At 38.1% G+C, this 20972-nt stretch overlaps 1 protein-coding gene across 1 annotated transcript in view; it reads right to left on the bottom strand.

Moving 5' to 3' along the window:
• Nucleotides 1-20972, bottom strand: part of ARHGEF26 (Rho guanine nucleotide exchange factor (GEF) 26) — a 126268-nt gene that overhangs the window by 86570 nt on the left and 18726 nt on the right. Inside the window, exons 5-6 of the mRNA XM_008584772.1 lie at nt 9156-9212; nt 5999-6159 (exon numbers count right to left, since the gene is read on the bottom strand). Of these exons, the coding sequence (XP_008582994.1) occupies nt 5999-6159; nt 9156-9212 (218 nt within the window). The remainder of the gene's footprint in view (nt 1-5998; nt 6160-9155; nt 9213-20972) is intronic.

Genomic DNA, 20972 nt, shown 5'->3' with positions numbered 1-20972 from the left:
ATATAAAAACATGCAAAGCATATATACAGTGTGAGGTTCAGTTATGAATCAAAACTATTCATTTCGAAATGAAAGAAGATACCTGATACTCCTTTTTGCATGGGATGATTAGGTTTTTAGGACATCTTCTATTCTTAAAGACAGGAAGATAATGAATTCAGGGAGAGTTCACGAATTTGAGTCAGAGAGAAGTTAGTACCGTTAAGGTGGAAGAAAATAGGTCTAGAGTTGGGAATCAAAGGCTCTGCCCTGGCACTGATCCAAAGCCATACTGGTGCTACCTAAATTTAAAAGATTTAGCTCTAATCATCCCATGAAAAAGAAAACAGTAGCACCTTTCCTAGGAGGGGCAAATACAGAACCAGCAGGAGTCCACCTAGCTCTTCACACACACCTTTTAAAGAGGTTAGAAAGCAGTTGCCAGGCCCATGGCACTGCCAGAGAGGGTAAAAGAAAGGTGCTAACACGGGAGGCAAACCCTCTACAACCAAGGGATTGAGAAAGGTCCATGCGCAAAGTGCAGTTCTCCTATTTACTTCATTTCTGTCCAACCCGCAGGCTCCTTAAATGTTTCTGTGCCAAAATTCCGACCTTGGTCTTTTTTACTCGATCCATATATCTCAAGGAGGGCACTACTGGCCTTTGGATGGACAATGCATGCTTATCTGGAACTGTCCCACCAATTGTAGGATGCCTGGCACCCCAGACCCACCTATGACTGCCAGTAGAGCTGCCAACTCACTGGAACAACCAAAAATGCATATTCAAATACCCCTAGGAAGTAACTACTACACCACCACCACCTAAATACCACTGCTACAAGATCCCGTATTCTATTTAAACCCATAGTGACAAGAACTACCTCTATGACTCAAATCTACATACCCATTCAGGATTTTTCTGGAGTTCTCATCTGTTTTTCTCCTTCCACCTAGACACCTTCCCCTCATGTTCCACAGTCGCTCAAACGTAGCATGCCCCAAACTGAATTCCTTCTCTCCCTCACTAAGCCCCAACCTGTTTCTCATAGCCTGGCTAATACAACCACCACCCACAGTCAACCACATAGAAACCTGGGAGGCAAACTGAACCCCTCCCTCTTTTTCACCAAGTTCTCAAGAGCCTATGTCCTAAATATCTCTCAGGTCCTTTCTCTTGGGCCCCTATCGGGTTCCCCCCATAGCTGGCTGTGTTACTGCAATCACCTCAAACCTTCCACCATTTTCACCTCCCCACTAATGCAAACACCACACTGGTCTCTCCAATGCCACCACATCAGTCCCCTACTTAATTGCTAAATGTTTCCACACGTCCTTCAGGAACTAGTGAAAACTCCTCAGCAGAGCACATGAAGGCCTTCACCACCTGTTCTTATCCTGTCCTTTGATTCTCATCAAGGGCCCATAAGCTCATAACCCCCAGCCTGACCCAAACCTCCCCATTTCAGGGAAAGTGCCTCACTCTAGGACGCCTCTGCACATTCGCTGGGGATGTTCCACAAGCCACCTCCAGCACCCAAGGAGCAACTGCCACTGGGCAGATGCCACCAACTGAAATGCTCTGAAACCTAGGAGCCTTACAGAATAGGAGGCACCACAAGTGTTGACTGAAATGAACAATTCTTTATAAAGAAGCAAAGAATTTTGTAGGGACATACCAATGATAAACACACATACACACACACCGAGCATCAGAATGATCTTTGCCCCCACCTGTCTGCCTTCAAGTAATGTCAACTTACACAGAAGAGCTTCTTAATGTTATTTATTGGCGAACAGTGAAGAACTTGAGACACTATACAGGAAGCCAGATACCATACTGTTAACTTGGATGTTGAGAATGTTTTGACCTCAATCTGCACTGAATATGGCATTACCTATAGCTACGACTTTTCATTAGATAAAGCAGAGAAGATAGCCTTGGTTATGATACACTTAACAATGCCATGCTTAATCAGTAATATCTAATTCAGACACTGATCATTTTATTCAAGATTTTATTTTACATTTTCTTAGGATTGGGAACTCTTTCGTGGGCAGCATATTAAGTAGTCATCATTTGAGAAGTTAAACTCTTGAAGTTAAACAAGTAGGCATTACATCATGAATGGGCTTTGCAAGTCTTCTGAGTGCTTTCAATTTTAAAAAGGCTGTATCTGAAATGACTGTTTCAAATTAAATCAAATAAACTTTTGTAATACAAGTTATTATGATACAGACATAGTTAACATGTAGAACTTGAACAATCTTAGTTGAAATATAGCAGGGATCAAATATCATACAGACAGCTATCCAAATTAAAGCACAGCTTTTCAAGTAAAAACTAAACAAAAATGTAAAGGATAAGGATATTTCTGTCTTTATCTTTCAATGGAGGCTGAGGAGTTTCTGGGTTTTGTTTTTAAAATATAAAACAGACAAAAAATGCTCAGAATAGCTGTTTATTTTAAGCTACTATAGAAATAAAATGTTTAATAAAATCAAAAGATTCAAATTTCATAAATGATTAAAATTAAAATAAAATTTTAATCTAGAATTTAAATAAAATGACATTTCAGGATGAACCAATTATGAATGTCAGCCATTAACTTATCTAATGTCCTCCCCTATTTTATTTTTGGCTCACATTTCTTATTACTTGTTTTTTCTTTGCTGTGTTTCCTTTTCTGACTATATAAACATGAGCTTTATTGTACAAGCTGACACTAAAGAAAAGCACAAAGACAGACATTAAAATAACTCAGTTCCATCAATCAAAGGTAATTATTCTTTGTTTTGATAAATTACCTCCCAAATAATTAAAATTTATTATAATTTAAAAATCTCACCTCTTTAGACCTGCTCTATAATCTAAATGTATTATGAACATTTTTCCCATTATTAAATATTCCTCTACAGCATATAATTGGTTGAATAATTGTCATATATACATAAAACTCATTAAACTAAACCCATATTACTGTACATTTCCCATTCCTTCTAGAATTTTCTACGGTCTGTTTTTCTGACCTCTTGGAGTGATAAGTTTTACATGCTTACTAACCACAAAGTACATTAATACCTTTGTTATTTATCCTAAGACTTCAAGACCCCTGTGTTCATTGAAATCAGTCTATTTATTTAGCTGTATGTACATACTCTATTGAAAATGCTGTAACATAATGCTTGATATAAATGGTAAATATTCTATACAAAATAACTAAAATAAAGACTGAATAAATGAATGTACACTTCCTTTAAGCTTCAGGGAGTACTCTGGATTTCAATATTTTGGTATTTGATGAATTCGGTTATGCTTATCACTTCTACTTGCTCTGTGATTTTATCAACTTTTCACATAACATGCATGTAACAGCCTCTATCTTTCTGAGCAGAAAAACGCTAATATGTTTTACTCTTCTCGTTAAGCAGATAATTCCCTGTGATTAGCTAAGCTGAACTTCCACATTAGCACTGATAATCTGGTCAAAGCAGATATTCTTGGGTTTCAGCAAGCATAAGAAAACTCCTTCCTTTCCTCACTTTTGTTGACATAGTGTTAGTGTTTATCTCAAATTTTAATTCAACATTATAGAGGAATAACAACACCATTAATTTAATATTTACTAAACACATGTCATGTTCCAGATGGCTCTTATTCATATGGAAAAGCTTATAAGAGAAATGCTAACTGAAACCATACTCTGATAATCCTTCTTATCTATTAGACTGATAAAAATATAAAGGTTTGTTGACACACTCTGTTGAAAAGCTGTGGGGAAGCTGGCATTCATCTGCTTGTGGTGGTATTGAAAATGGTGCACTGCTATGAAAGCGAATTTGGCACTATCTCACAAAATTGCATATGCATTTACCCTTTGATCTCTAGCTATCTTATTGCTAGGAATCTATCCCAAAGACACAATAGCTAAAATACATCAAGGCATAAGCAGAAAGCAGGACTCTTAGTAACAGTGAGACTAGTAACAGTGAGACTGAAAATAACCCTAATGCCTATTAATAAGGAGCTGCATGGAGAAACTATGACACAGCCACTCCATGAAGAAATACACAGCTGGAAAAAAGGATAAGGACTATCTCTACCAACTACTACAGAGCAATATCTAATATATATTGTCACATGAATAAGGAAAGGTTGAGAAAAGTGTGTGGAATACACTTTCATTTATCTAAGAAAGGGAGGAGAATACAAATATACATATGTGTATGCTTATATTAAAAAACAAATATAAACAATGACTTTTTTTTTAAAACTATACAGGAAGGGAATAGAGTAGAGGGAACAGGGATAGGAGATACGTTTCCTTTTTTAAGCAATTTTTAAAGCTTTATGGAGGTATAATTGATATACAAAAAATTGTACACATTTTTTTTTTTGTCTTTTTCGTGATCAGTAAGGGGATCGCAACCCTGTTGTGGTGTCACCCACACCACGCCCAGCCAGTGAGCACACCGGCCACTCCTATACAGGATCCGAACCCACGGCGGGAGCGTCGCTGCGCTCCCAGCGCCGCACTCTCCCGAGTGCGCCACGGGGTCGGTCCCCCCCAAAATTGTACACATTTTTTTTTTTGTCTTTTTCGTGATCAGTAAGGGGATCGCACCCCTGTTGTGGTGTCCCCCACCCCACGCCCAGCCAGTGAGCACACCGGCCACTCCTATACAGGATCCGAACCCGCGGCGGGAGCGTCGCTGCGCTCCCAGCGCCGCACTCTCCCGAGTGCGCCACGGGGTCGGTCCCCCCCAAAATTGTACACATTTAATGTACACATTTTGATGAGTTTGGAGTACCTATAGGCTTCTTTGAATATATCTTGTCTTGCAGATTTTAATTTGGATTTTTTTTCTGGCTATCTACTGAAACAGCCTAAGACCACTTAGCAATGAGTACACCTAGCACTCACATTGAGGTCCTAAAACACCATTTCACACCAAAAGACACTGGGGCTCTTTGGGGAAATGGCTGATTCCAGGCCTAGAGCAGGAATTGTAAAACATGATCCTTTAACCCCTTGAAATAACAGATAGCAAGGAAATGATCAAAGATGGGAAAATCTGAGCATCAATAAATAAAATAACTTAAACTTTATCACTGGGTACATTAATAGATGGATGTACATTTAGAAATATTCCAGCTAATGAAGAAAGAATGGTAAATTGGAGTAACATCATTTTATAATCCTTAATGAGTTAATGGATCTCCACCCATACATTACTTGCCTCCTGGGAAATGCTACAGAACAAATGACCTGGTCTTTTAAACAAATAATTTACAAGGAAAAAGTGTAAAAATGAATGAGGAAGGTTCTAACGTACAGACATGTAATGATCTCCAAGATAGAGATCAAAAAGTAGGGGGCAGAACAGTGTTTTTAGTATGCTACGATGTAAGTAAAAACAAGGAAAAAATATATATATATTTTCTTATATCATGATAAACTATTTCTAAAAAGATACACAAGAAAACGTTTACGCTGGCTGTCTTTCAGATGGCCAAGGAAGAATTTACGAAGGGCATTTTTACTACATAACCTTCATATCTTTAAAACACGTGAACCTATTACTTATACTTTCATAACACTGAAATGATGTAATAAAATTTCCTTACTTATCAGAGCTGAATACTGAAATACTGATGAGTAAAACTTCCTATCCATATACTTGGAAATATTTAAGCAAAAAGAATAGATAAGCAGATACGGACCACAAACTGGCAGCAAACCAAGACTCTCTCCTTGATGTAACAGAAGGAAAAGGGTGAGCAGCAGTGGAGAAAGAGAAGGGACAAAGAAGCCTTAGATAGCTGTCTGCTTTGCCAGTTAGTTACATACTTGCATCTGTCTATACCTCAACAACTTAAAACGTAATTGGAAACTTATTTCGGGGAATGAAGACAAAAGCTAATTGAATGGATGACCATACTGCCTTTCTTTTGAGATGACGAAGGTGTTTATCAGCTGCGTCCTGGCATGACCACAGGCAGACTGAAGCACACTTACTTTTTGCTTGCCTCACAGACGTCTGAAATATTGGAGAAAAGATGGTGCCTCTCAGTTTTAGTCATTGTATCACTCAGTTCTTTAGAATTTTTAAACATTCGTATCAAGATCTCCAAGCTCAGCAAATATGAATGTTCAGAGGATATGACTTCAAAGATAGCCTAGTAAGAAGGAAAAGAAATGTATTATTAATTTTTTTAATTGTAGAACTAAATACAACTTTCATAATTTATGCTAGAAGAATGATATAATATCTTGAAAAGTACAAATGGATAAGCATTAAGAAAACTGCATCACCAAGCTACTGTCTTTATACGAGGCACATACACCCAAATCTCAAGAAGCACTCACTGCCAGCAGTGTAAATATGAAAAAATAAAGGCATTTGGATGACTTGACATTGCATCCTGAGGTCATGCCTTTGCCAAGGGGTAGAATCTATGGAAGGAAGCTAGGGCATATCATAAAATCTCAGTGCGACATTAATTAACCTTTGGGGTCACTGCCTCTAGTCCTGTTTTCAAAGCATGTGGTTTCAGGGACAATAAGGATTTATGGTCATCACTTGGGATTCAGAGAAAATTTCTCACAAATACCTTTCTTCACTCACGTCTCACATGTGCTCTTTCTTTCCCTATGTTTTAATCCAACTAATTTTGCAGTCATTAACAGCAAATACTCTGGCATGACTGTACCCACCCTCAAAGGGTCTTATCAGCCACAGGAATTCTTTTATATAAACTCATGCAGTTGAAAGTAATTCCACCCACTCAACAAGCCACCCTCTCTACTCTTGTCAGTGTCTCAAGAAGGAGCAAAGGACCCTCTGCAGAAGCACTTGGGTGCCGGGCACACAGCAGTTTTCCTGATAAGTGTTAATGATGAAATGCCAACCCACATATGTGGATAGACACCAATGCCCTCTGTAAGGAATTCATCTAGCTCCTTAGCAAAATCAAAGTCAGATGCTCTAGGAATGACAACGTAGGGAGAATTCCTCCTCAGGGAGGGGTGGTGAATATCCTCGCAGGCCTGAGATTAGCATCCTTCTGGAGAGCTCTCTGTAACACTGCTCTCATCACCCGTCGAGCCCTTGCCCCAGAGAACACAGGGACTGAGGCTGTGTGAGAGTGGGGCAGGAAAGGCAGGTAGACACCCAGCTGCTGGCAGATGGGCCATATTTTGTAAATCAGGTTAGTAGTGCTAATCTCAGTGCTCACCTCCCTTTTTAGCACTGGTAAGGTTTTAGGGACTTAGGTCTTACGTAAATGTGTGGGTCTAGCCCCAGCTGTACTCCAGGGCATTAAGTGATACCACTGTCTGAAGAGTAAAGAGTAAGAACATTAATAGTCTCACCTAACCTGTATCTTGTGTAACTCTACTCAATCAATACAATTATCCCCAAGAAATATGAGGCAAACTAAAGAAAATACTCCCTTCCTGACCCAAAATTATGGATTTCAGTTTGTTGCTATATATGGTACCTTGGAATGACTTAAAATATTTCCAAAAGGAAAGATTTTTGTAATCAAATCCGAAATACTAAACTTGGACAAAAAGAAATAATGAACTACAGAGAATAGATCACATGAAAGGTCAGTAAGTGGTAGTTTAATAAAATAAGTTTAATTTAATAATTGTTAAAGTATTCTGCAATGGAGCCATCAACTGCTTAGGAAAGCAGGTCTAAAAATAGCTAGACAGGAATAGGAAGAAACCATAAGTTATATTTGCTGCTGTCATTACTTTTTTACATCACAAATCTGAATATTTCCAGAATATAATAAAAGTAGACAAGGTTCAAACCATATAAGGTTTAAAAGAACAGAAATGTCCAAATAGGATTAGGACCTTGGGAACTCAAATTTTTCCACAAGGAGAAATATTGTTTATGCCACAAAATTAACAATAAAGAAAAAGCATACCATCTACTATCCATCATTAGAAAAATGGATAAAAAAATTTTAAAAGGTGGCATTCATAAAATGGAACACTTTATAGCAGTTGGAATGAATGATCTAGATTAATATGAGTTAACATGGATAATTCTAAAAATAATGTTGAGTGTAGAAAGCAAGTTACAAAAAAAATGAAGGAAACGGACTGAGGAAGAGAATGTGAAACTTCTACTTTATCAAAATTTTTTTCCTTTAAAAAATATTTTTAGGGCCGGCCCTGTGGCTCACTTGAGAGAGTGCGGTACTGGTAGCACCAAGGCTTTGGGTTCAGATCCTATATAGGGATGGCTGGTGCACTCACTGGCTGAGCGTGGTGTGGACGACACCGAGCCAAGGGTTGCGATCCCCTTACCAGTCAAAAAAAAAAAAATTTTTTTTAAATTATAAATATAATATATTTGTTAATTTTCAGTAGTGGATACACTGAAGTTCTGCACTATTCTGTTTTTTTAAACTTAAAAAAATGGCATTGTATTCCACCCTTATAATTTTGCTTTATTCCATGCCAATGAAATAAAAATAGGATATCTTTGTGTGCTTTAGGAATTAATCTATATGTATGTATATGCATAGACTTATATGCGTACATATATAAGTATGCATAAGGCAAGAGGAAAGTACTTTGAGAACTTCATAATATTATTAAAATGAGCAACTTTCTTAAACTGCATTGATTTAAACACTTCAAGTTGTAAAACCCTATTATCTGTTTTATTTTTTATCAAATAAACTTTTATTTTGCTATAATTTTAAATTTGCAGAAAACTTGAAAAGAGGGTTCAGAGTTCTGTGTATCCTTCACCCAGCTGCCCCTATCCAGGGCACATTACATAACCAGGGTATATTTGTCTACTGACTAATGTACACACTTTATTCAAATTTTGCCAGCTTTTCCACCAACATCCTTTTAAGTTCAAAAGTCTAACGTCTGTTTCACTTTTCAACACATTTCTTCCCATTTAAATATTTTCACTAGGGGCTTTATTGTTGTAACTTAAATGAACTTGGGATAATTATATTTTTTTCCTGGGGGCTTATGTGTAGTTTTATTTAACAATAATCACATACTGCTTTTATAAAAAGAAAATGAATATGTTTGCAGAGGACAACACTGAGCAAGTGCACATAGTAGGTGAAAGCACAAAAAAGCAGACATGAACACTTTAGAGCTCTAAGGTACCTGCTTGGTAGAAACATACCTCTTGTCTCTTTCTTTCCTCCTGGCTTACTGTTTGAGATAATCCATTTCTCTTCACCTAGGAGAAAAAGCAAAATAGAGTTGAACTCATTTACTTTGACAGTATCTTTATTAGGTAAGGCATAACTCTACACCCTTCGAAAATGAATTAGAAGAAATTATGCAGAATGTTGAATTCAGCACACTTTAATTTTTGGTTCTCAAAACCCTAAATAACATTTAATCACTATTAATAAATTAAATTCAACACTAAACAACTGAGAAGTGCCTAGAACACAATTCTACCAGGTTGAGTTTTTCTGTCCTAGTCTCAGTTCTGGATATTTCTAAAATACTCATAGATATCAAATTAATCTTCTAAATCATGAATAAGGAAATCTGACATTAACGAAAATAAATCGATCACTCTGAGAATTTATTGTCCAGGACCACACATTGAAAAAAGTAATTTTAACACTATTTTCCACAAAGACTTCAATGAAATACCAGCACTCTTTAGAAAAATCCAATCAAACTGGGCCGGCCCGGTGGCGCACTGGAGAGTGTGCCACTTGGGAGTGTGGCGGCGCTCCTGCTGAGGGTTCGGATCCCATGTGGAGACCGGTTCCCGCTCACTGGCTGAGCGCGGTGCGGGCACAACACCGAGGGTTGCAATCCCGTTACCGGTAAGTAAAAAAGACAAAAAGGAAAAAAAAAAAAAAAAGAAAGAAAGAAAAATCCAATCAAACAAAAAAACAAAGTACCCCCCATCACCCTGCCAAATGTCAGCAGTCTTTTCAGTGCATTTAAATAGGGAAAATAAGGATGTTAATCTGATATTCTTTTGAGAAGCAATAGTACTTACAAGAGCCATGAACACCAGAACCACATTTGCAGTAACGCAGTGGTACTGTCAGTTGAATCGCTGCACCCCCATCTCAATTGCCACACATTTTTATTTGATTGCTGCAGTTTCCATCATAGTGCAGTCTCTACACCAAAGAGTAGAGGCTGACCTATGAACTCTGTCAAAGCAGGACCTGGTGTCTCTTCTGGTACAGCTGGCTCTGAGTCTGGCATATGAAAGGCGTTCATGTTTTTCATACAAGATTATATTAGCAAAAGGTAAGACCCATGTAAAAATTACCAACCAGTTAAATCCTGGCCTTAACAGAAAGAAGAGCAGCAAGAAAGGAGAGTGCCCTCCCTCATGATAGAAATGAATGCTAATAAAATATAATAAAGGTCTCAAATGTTTTTGTTATGATTGTTCCTAAAAAAAAAATTTAAAAACCCTGTTCCCCTAGGCCTATTTTTAAGTTGACATCTAAAATTTTTCATCACAAGTTAAAAGAATTCAAAAGATGTATTTTCCTGCTAATTGCAAATCTAAACATTTTTAAACGTGTTACTATACTCTTTCAAATGTGTCCAATGGAATATTAAAACCATAATGATTTGATATTCAACATCATTCACTTAAAAATAAGCTTTCCTTAACAGTTGGAGGTTTTACATTATCCTTCTTTCTTCTTAAAAATCACATTTTTACATCAATTTCCCCCTGAAATTTCTTAACGTAATATAATTCTTCGTGTGAGGGTCTCTTATTACTCACTCTAGCATACTTTGATGCAAAAAAGCATGTTTTTAAATTTAATTTTCTAAAACATCCTGTGACCATTGAGCTTAAGTGTAAGAGATTCTTCTGGATTGTATAATCGCCACAAATATCGTTAATAACCTATGATCAAAACGACACAATTACTTCTAATTTTAATGCATTAGGACTAAAATTAAAATTTTATTGAGAATGCATCTCCTATTGAGATGGACATTTACAGTGTCTTAATTAAAGAAGGCTTTGCTGAAACTACTATTTCAAATTGACCCTTTATCTGCTGCTCCAGTGGTTTCACACCTTGGGACACAGCAGCACTGGAGTAAGATTTGAGATAGGGAAAAGAGATGCCTTTCTATACTAAAATGGCAAAACAGCAACTGTGAAAGGGGAGGTCGGAAAGACAACCTGCTATAACACTTTAACTGCAGATGCAGTCTCGGTTTTAGAAAGGAGAATACCCAGAAGTTGAGGACCTGGAAAATGGTATCCTTAAAACTACTCCTGTCCATCCTTGCAAAGTCTTCACGGATGCCCAGGGGTGTGTATGCATAGTGTGAACACTGCTGGTGCTCAGTTCTCTCTACATCGTGCTGTCATGGGAATGAAGACAACTGCATGTTACTGTCTTTGATTTGTTTTTTGGAAAAAGTTAGAAAGCAGTAGAGTAGAAACAGTCCTAAATCAATAGTAAAATCAGCAATCGTTTATTGAACATTTATTGTGCCAGGAAATATGCTAAGCATTTTATACCCCCTTTCCCATTAAATCCTCATAAAAACTCCAGAAAGTTAATCCTGTTCTTCTCCGCATTTCACAGATGGGGATAACAACTGAAGCTTAGGATTCCACACGGCTAACAGGCAGTAAAGCAAGGATTTGCATCCATGCCTGTCAACTCCAGGACTCATGCTATTAACCATAGGATATGGGTTATGGACCCCCTGCTCTCTATGAGAAGCAGCCCATTTCTAGGGTTGGGCTATCATCACTAAAACCCCTTCTAGTGCCAGGTCTATACAAAAGTTTCCCTGTGTTTTTCTTGTCCACCTATATCATGGAATGTTCTTAGCCTTATCCAGCATCCTGACCTTGGGTCAGCCTGTCAGCAACAATTCATGACTGAAAAGCCTTCTTCACACATTTTAATAAGGGAGGGTGACTGGCCAGAAGAATGAAACCTTTCAGAGCTGGTCCCTTTGGTTAACCCTGAGCAGGAATTTCACAGGATTTCCTGCCTAACACAAAGTCCCGGCAGATGGATATACAGGCACCATGCCCACAATCTCTGCAGGTGAGGTCACCAGCAAGAATTTCCAGGCCATGTCATCTCCTTCCAAATGGAGTTCAGACCCAAAAATCTTAAAGGGAAGAGAAGAGACTCAGAGACCTACACAAATGACTAGTTTATTGAGGGATTAAAAGTACTTCATCCTACCAAAAAGGGGAAAAAAATCCACAAACGTAATTGCTCTTTTGAGGGGAGAGAGAAGGTAGTTTTGAAAAAGCTTAAGTATTAATACACAGAATTATCATCTTTTGCTAATACTGATGTGGCACATGGTAAAATACTCCTTTAACCGAAAAGTCCTCTGTAAGAAACGAGAAGCCCACACAAAACTAGTGTGATAGAAAAAAAATAAAGATTACAGGAAGTATTCTTGGGTTACGATTAAGCAAACTGAAGTGCAGCACACTAGGCGAACCTGAAAGTTTGCTCTAGAGAGTTATAACAAAGCAGCTCCTTAAGGCTGGCTGCCAAGTCACTGCTCCCGGGCCTGTCCTCCCACTGCCTGTCTTCCTACCTCAACCTTTCCACACCCTGCACAGAGCAGGCTCGCCAGGTTCCTCCTCCAGAGCCAAAAGGAATCATTTTGTCCACCTGAGGCCTCCCTCTGTGTTCAACTCTAAATCAAGCAGCACCTGAGAGCAGGTGCCTGCAGGTAGAAGGTGATGAGCGGGCAAGATGATTTCAGAAACTGAGCAGTGCGGAGAGATGAAACCAAAGAGGGGAGAGAGTGATCTGAAGAGGGAGCCCCAAGAAGACTGGCTGAAGGCAGAGAGGAAATTAGGGGAGAATGAGAACATAGGAGCATAATATCACGAAGAAATAAACAAGGAAGAAAAAACAGAGAGGGAGGGAGGAAGGAATAAAAAGAAAGAAAAGGAAGGAAAGAAAGAGAACATGTTCAAAGTTTTTAATAGGAAATATCTCTGAAAATTAACTAATTCAAACACAGTGACCTTTTCAGTAAACTTAAGTCAAAGTCACTTGAAGGCCCAGGCTTTTTTGCATGAAAAACAATGTGTAAAAAGCATATGTTTATACCTAGAGTATTAAAATTGACATACTTCTTGCAGTTTGCACATTTTGCAAAGAGAATCTAAAGTAGTGTCAAGTTTATCACATTTCTTCAAATCCTCCCCTTGTCTCCACTTGTGGAAAAGAAAAAATAATGTACCAGCTTCAAAAACCTGTGAGTCCTATTTTGCTATCTAGAGTGAAAGATGGTAGGATAGTACAGGTTCCTTTTTTATTTTTAAAAGATACCTTTCCTATTGGTAGCTCCAGCTGGATACAAATGGGAACACACAAATGTCCGCCAAAGCAACCTTGTTTGAACCTTCTTATTCCTCTCTGGTTTAAATTCCTTATTTAAATATGTTATCAACAAGCAGAATTGCAAAAGTAGTTTAATGAAGCATTAAGAACTGGATTCAATTTGGGGTTCTTGATTTTGTGTAATCTAACCAACTCACAAAACTATTCAAATCTGGCCACGGCAGAGTCTAGACTTTACAAAGAAAGTGTGAACACATGTTAATACCTTCGATATTTTAAGTGAATAAAAATTAATTCAAATAAAACAACAGAATGAATCAGACTAAAGTTCTGACTTGTTAAAAAAAAATGAACATATATCTGTGGCTTGTCAAGAGAGAGAATGAAGAGAACTTACTAACATGGTAATATTTTTAAATTCACAATTATAATTACACATTCATTGCTGTAATTGGTACTGAAATTCTTTACCCATGATCTTTGTAACCCAGATATTGTACATGACCAAATGAGACAGAAATTAACAATGGGCTAAAACTAATAAAGAACACTACAAGATACTACTACTTCCATGGATATGATATTTTCTAGTTAGATCCAAAACATAGTCTATCAAATTTATAAAAGAGGAAACATGCTAAAGTATAGACACAAAAGTTAATAATTAGATAGTCCATCTAAAATTTATGCCAGTTTCCTCCTTGATACCTCGTGCTATGGTCTGAATGTTTGTGTCCCCCAAGAATTCATACGTCAAAATTCTAACCCCCAAGGTGATGGTATTAGGAGGTGGAACCTTTAGGAGGTGATTTGGGAGGTGATTTGCCCTCATGAATGAGATTGATGCCCTTATAAAATAGGCTTCAGAGAGAACCCTCATCCCTTCCACCACGTGAAGACAGCAAGATGGCACCATCTACAAGCCAGAAAGCAGCCCCATACTAAATAAATACCAAATACGCCTTGATCTCGGACTTCCCAGCCTCCAGAACTGTGAGAAATAAATTTCTGTTATTTATATGCCACCCAGTTTATGCTATTTTGTTATGGTAGCCCAAACTAAGGCACCCTGAAAGTCTGAGCTTCTTAGATGAACACCCTCGAAAGAACAAACAAGTTTAAGGCAGTAACTCCATTGCCACACTCACAATAGTTACACTAAGCATCTTCACCTTGCAGAGAACTGCGTCAGGAAATCCATAAACTCTGTGTAGTATTCTTTGGCCCTTGACTCCACTAACAGGAACAGTTTATAAGCCTAGTTCTCTAAGCCCCAAATAGAGCCCTAATATTGCCATTTACATAGAACCTATCTGTGGGTAGAGCCAATCCTTCATCTGTGGAGAGAGCCAAGATTAACAGCATCAGGCTCTTGGCCAATCAGATCATCATTTTCAGTGGGGTAAACAGGGATATGTTCCAGCCCCCCCGCCCAGACCTTGATATTGTTTCTAGACAAGATGGGTAGCATTCCTTCTGTTTTTTCCCACCAACCAGGGAAAACAGAATGGGAGGACCCCAAAAGACAGACCAACCAAAAAAGACTCAGAAATATAGCCAGTTAAAACTTATATCAGACATTTGTAATCCAAGATCACTCTGGCTCCATCCAGCACTAATTTGCACTGAATACCCACCTGAGCTGAGACCGTTTTAAACTTGCTAAGGTTTACTCGCTTGCTGAAAAGAAGCTGGTTATTCATGCCTAATGATGGTTCTCCACTGACAGCCTTCTTTTCTGAAGAGCTCAAGTGGAAAAGAGACTGCAAAGTAAAACTACACTGCAACACACAATCACTCCCAGGTCCTTCCTTCAGACTTAACACCACCCGAGTCATCCCTGAATTAAGAATGATCTAAAGTTCTTTCACTGCAAATAACATGAAAACAGCAGCAGTTTGGGAGTATATTTGAAGTCCTTAAAATGAAAAATCTGCCAGGGTCTAGAAATAGTGTACTCTGTAACCAGATCACATAGGCTCTCTCCAGCCGCACTTCATCCACAGGGAAAGGTCCTGAGACATCACTTTACTAAGCTATGAGCTGCCACATAACATCAAAGGGCTGGAGATCTGCATAACCAAAGACCAGATAAATGAGGTCAACATGGGATCATTCTTTTGGGGAAGGGTAGGTAAATACAGAATACAATTAAAAAAAAAAAAAAAGGACAGGTAGAAGATAATGGCTAATAAAATCATATGCTTAATTTAGTAATGTGCTAGTGACTTCCTAATTTATTTGTTCAAAAGAATGATAACCTGTCTGATCTACTGTTGCTAAATATAATTCTATAACCCTCACCAAAGTTCTTGGATCTCAGGAAATACCAAGCATTCAGACTCAAGCAGGTAATATCAGGTCTACTAAAGTGATGTCAGATAAAGCAGGCCAGGGCTTGAGACTTCTGCTCCTCTACAGCCTGCGTCACCCTCTATGGACAGAGCCAGGATTCCTGAATGCACCCAAATTATTTCAATAGAGATAAGAGGCTGAGAATACAAACCATAAAACACATAGGTAATTAAAAGTACAAGAATAAGCTGCTGTGCTTTGTATGATTCAGGAGATAAGAGTGCATTCCTTCATTTGCAGCCAGCCCTCACTAGCTAGCAACCCATGTACAGCCAGTTCCTGATGCAGAGTTCTTGTTGGTTTATAACTTATTTCTCAAACTACCATCACATCGAATGCTTACCACGCACCAGGCACTGCTCCTTCCATGCATCCAAACCTTAAAACTGCTCTGCAAGGAAAGAATTACCATCCCTACCTTACAAACAGAAAAAAGAGGCACAGAAAAGTGAAGTCATTAGCCCTAATAAGTGGAAAATCTGGGATTCAAACCCAGGCCTGCCTGCCCCCTCCCAAAGCCTGAGTTCTTAATCACCGCAGCATACAGCCTTGTAGAACTTCTGAGATTTTTAAGAGTTATGATCTGCAGCTACTCTTCCCCTAAATTAAGTTCCTCCCCCTGTTGCCCCAGAAACCACATCGCTATAGGCTCCCAGCTTCTGCTGCAGTGAAAGCTAAGCTGTCAGCAGGGCTCCCTGGTTATTTAACTTGTTGATTAGTCTTGACATTTCTTCCACTAAACAAATTATTCTCTTTTCCTTGTGGCTTTCCCTAACCTGCATTTCTCCTACAGGCTACTGAGCCTGGACTCATATTGGTTCATTCTCTGTCCCCAAATAAGCCAATACAGTGCTTATGTATCTACCAGCAATTAAGAAGAGCAAGTAAACTTAACAAATGCATGAAAAGCTAACGAGAAAGCAGCAGAAAAAATGAGAGAAAATAATTTTAGATTAAAAGGGAAATTCTATAAAATTATTTAATAAAAGATTAACAATTTTTAAAAGTAGAACATTTAATCAAATACTGAGAAACAACAGACTAATAACAGTGGTTAACTGTTGAGGGGCTGGGAATGGTGATAAAGTCAAGGCACCTTTCAGTCTTAACTGTTATGTTTAATTTTTGAATAAGGAGAATGTGTTTGTATTAATTCTGTACTTCAAAAATAATTGTTTAAAGAACTTAATTATCTTTAAATTTTAAGTTGATTAAAAACAAACTAGTGACTAACAATAGGGAATTGGTTAAAAGAACCAAACATCCACGTATCTGATTCAATAGTATGTAAGCTTTAAAAGGTTGTTGGGAAGAAAGTTTAATGCATGGAAAGTCATTCATAACATGACTAAGAGAAAAAAAAAACAGGTTACAAAACAGTAGGCCTAATGACATGAAAAGGTATTTACAACACTGTTAAAAAGAAAAAATAGGTGACAAAACTATTACTGTATTACTGAATTTTTGCTTAAAAGAAAAGACAATTTCTATATATACATTTAAAAAAAATCTGAAAAGTTATGTACGAAAATGTCGATAGTGATTGGTTGGGTGGGGAGAGATTTCAACTAATTTTTATTTTCTCTGTTTTATCTATCGGTTCTTTTTGATTTTTCTGTAATAAACATGCCTTAGCTTTGTAATTAAAGCACCATTGTCAATGACAAAAACTAAAATATGTTTCAACGTCCTCTCTCAAAAAAACAAAACAAAGTACAGCAGACAAATGGAATTGTTCCAAGATGCCAATAGTACCCATATTTCTTTCTAGTTGCCCAAAGGGAAAGTGAGAGAAATGAGAAGGGACCACCAGTACAGAAATGAAATAAAGAAGCCAAGGTAAAGGGAGGCAATAAGAAAGAAAGACTTCAGTTAAGTCCAAACCAAGCGATGGCTTACGAGGCAGGGCTGAAAAGAAGTGAGCACAGGCGACCTGCAAGTGTGCGAGGGGGAGGAGGACTGGGCTAGCGTCAGCACAACCGAGAATGACGCCATCTACACAGTCAAGGTATGAGTCAAGAAGGGCTCAAGGAAGGCAGAACAGGTCGGAGAAACTTCTGCAGAAGAGAAAACACCTGCTTGTAAAGGCGGTGCTGGCATCTTAGTTGCTGTTTTATTTTTGTTTGTTATTTTTACAAAGCGGCAGGTAGGTAGGAATGACAAACCCCAAAACAATAAGTTACTTAGAACAACAATGACATGATGTTAATTTCTTAGGTTAGCAATAAAAATGTAATCTGAGCAAAACCTTTCTCGGAAAAGTGGGAAATAAAGTAAACCGATATTTTACATTAGATGTACAAAGCACGCAGTGGTTTCACTGGACAGGAATTATCTTATTGCACGGAGATCTGAGGAGTAGGCACACAATTACCATCTTTTTTCTTCCATTTACCTACGTATCAAGCTTTTTTCAAGACATTCATACTCGTATTGCTTCAATTCCTACTCTTCTGCCTGTCTAGACCTTCTAGTTTGTCACGTCTTACAGGCAGAACTCTCCTGACCTTCACCACTCTCTATGATTTCTATCTGTGCCATTGCTGTTGGCATTTTGTCCTATATTCTTTCAAAAACATCTTTTAGACATTTTGTTTCTATTGTCCTCTAAACTAGGTTCTAAGTTCCTGCAATACAGGCTGGGTTTCAGGCTTGTGTTGTTTGACCCATCCACTACAATGCAGTCGAATTCAAATGAATTTTGGAGTCAAGGAATTAGTGTTTTTTCCAAACTACAAGTTATAATCTTTCAGTGAATGGCAAAATAAAGTCCATCTTTTTATAGACTGATCATCATATATTTAAATGTAACAAAACAGAAAGAACAGAACAGAAAATACCAGAGTGTATTGCAAATATCAAGGGTAACTTCTGCTTCGTAAAACTTTTGTTTGAGATATTCACACACACACACACACACACACACACACACTTTGAGATATTCACACACACACACACACACACACACACACACAGAGAGACACTCTCAGACACTCATACTGGGTTACAAGGTAAAATGCATTTCTCATTATGTTAAGCCTCTCATATAGAGCATGGTTGCAATGTACACACCATAATGTGTAAATTTACACTAGATATGTCAATCAGGTCACTTACACTCCCACAGCTGAGGGGTTGGAAATGGTGATAAAGTCAAAGCAGCTTTCAATCTTAACTGTTATGTTCAATTTTTTAAAAAGGAAATATATTTGTATTGCTTCCGTGACTCAAAAATAATTGTTTAAAGAACTTAATCGGCTTTGAATTTTGAATTTTAAATAGATTAGAAACAAACTAATGACTAACAATAGGGAATTGGTTAAAAGAACCAAACATCCACTTATTTGATGATATAGAAGGTGGGCTTTAAAAAGGCTGTTAAGACAAGAAAAGCTGCTCTATTCATAGCTTCTCCAAAAGCAGCAGCCCGAAGCGGCTATGCTTTCTACTGTAACACATCATGGAGGCCAAAGCTGATTGGTACAGAGCAGGTCAGGCACCTGGCCAATTGACAATACATGTTTACGTCACCTAATAAGTGGCAGAAAAGTAGGTGAGCCAATGATCCTCTCTCTCAAGAAACTAAACTGTGGGCTGGCTGGCTAGATCAGTTGAGCACCGCCTTGTAACACCAAGGTCAAGGGTTCAGTTCACCGTAATGGCCAGCCACCAAAAACAAACAAACAAACAAAAATCAATAAAGAAAAAGAAACTAAACTGGATAGTTCTTCTATATGGAAGCTGAAAGGATAGCTTGAGGGTGGGGCCATGCTAGGTAACCTCAAGTCTAAGTTACAAGAACTCGGACACGCTGAGAACGCAGGAGCTCTCAGGAGAAAACATAGGCATAGCAAAAAGGGAAAATAAGTCAATTCCTGAGAGGAGAAGAGAGACAACAGGCAGAGAGTCATCCAGTCACATTACTTGTGGAGCACCAGAGGGAAATATGGTTCCTGCTCTTCCAGAGCCCCAGGCACATGTATATCCATTACTTGAGGAAACATAAGAGCTCCATTCCAGGTAATCTCATATTTAACATCCCAGAGGCTCAGCTGCCTTGATGGAAAGTAGAGAATTACATAAATCACATGTGAAATCACCTAATATAATCCCTGGCACAATAAGTCCTATGCAAATATTTGGTCAATAATTTAACTGTAAATAAATTTTGTGATGATCCGTGGCAGGTCCCAGAGCTACAGCTGTCCTGCAAGTCAGCCACTGCACTGCCTGCTCATATTGAGACTGGGGACCCATGTGGCTACAAGAGCTCCCTGTTGCACAGTTGGGCAGACAACAACCATACCCATTTGCACACCACTAGCAGAAGCTGGGTTTCTTGCCACCTAAAGTGGAAACTGCTCCCTTTTCATGTTATTGCAGTTGAATGGATGGCAGTGTTTATTTCCTACATCAAAGGGAAAAATAATCAGCAATTTTATTTTAGTGGCAATACTATTTCCCTCTGCAGAAGCTGTCCATTGACTTTATAATCCTTACCCCCTCAAATAATAGAAATACAGATAATAAATGTCCTAATACTCTTAAGACATCAGAGTACAGACTAGTCATCTAGAAAATCAACAGACCGTAAGTACTCCAGATAAACCAACAAAATTTGTGTAACGAATTTTTAAGGACTAATTCCATGTTAAGATTCAATAGTAATTTGATGGTGATGATACTCCCCAATCATCATAGAGACCTATCACTGCACAGATGTGGCCCTTAGAAACAGCCCCATCACAGGACCGACGGAGGAGACTCCACAAGAAGACACTGTAAGGTCAAAAGTACAAATACAAGAATCTGATAGATGAATTCCACATTCCAAAGATAGGTACTAAAGAAACTTTCCCCTTAGTTAGTAGAACTCCCCAAAGTGAATGAGCCTTCTCTTCTTTTATCTAATTATACTATATTCCTACAGAATACTATTATTCTTGAATGTATCCCATCTTCCTCTCCAAAAGAAATATCTAGTTGAAAATGAGGCTATAATTTAATTTTATTTCATATTAAGCAAATACCTACTGCGGACTAATACAGTTCTAAACTATGAACATAGATGCAAGTTCCCCAATGTATCAGACATCTATTGAATCCATGATGCAATCAAACAACCATGAAGAGATTTTCTTTTAAACTAAAAGTAAAAAAACAGCCTCCAGAAGACCCCTAAATAAGAGACTTGTTGACTATTTTCACTGCTGAGTAACTTTCTGTTGTCTTCATTTTTGACATCTAAGGTTTCCTTAGATGTCAAAAATGCATTCCTTTGTGTAGATATATCTACACAA

This window comes from Galeopterus variegatus, unplaced genomic scaffold, assembly GCF_000696425.1.
Source record: "Galeopterus variegatus unplaced genomic scaffold, G_variegatus-3.0.2 Scaffold3369, whole genome shotgun sequence".
NCBI classification, from domain to species: Eukaryota; Metazoa; Chordata; class Mammalia; order Dermoptera; family Cynocephalidae; genus Galeopterus; species Galeopterus variegatus.
Note: the sequence above shows the minus strand (reverse complement) of the source record. Positions and strands in the feature narration are given on the sequence as shown.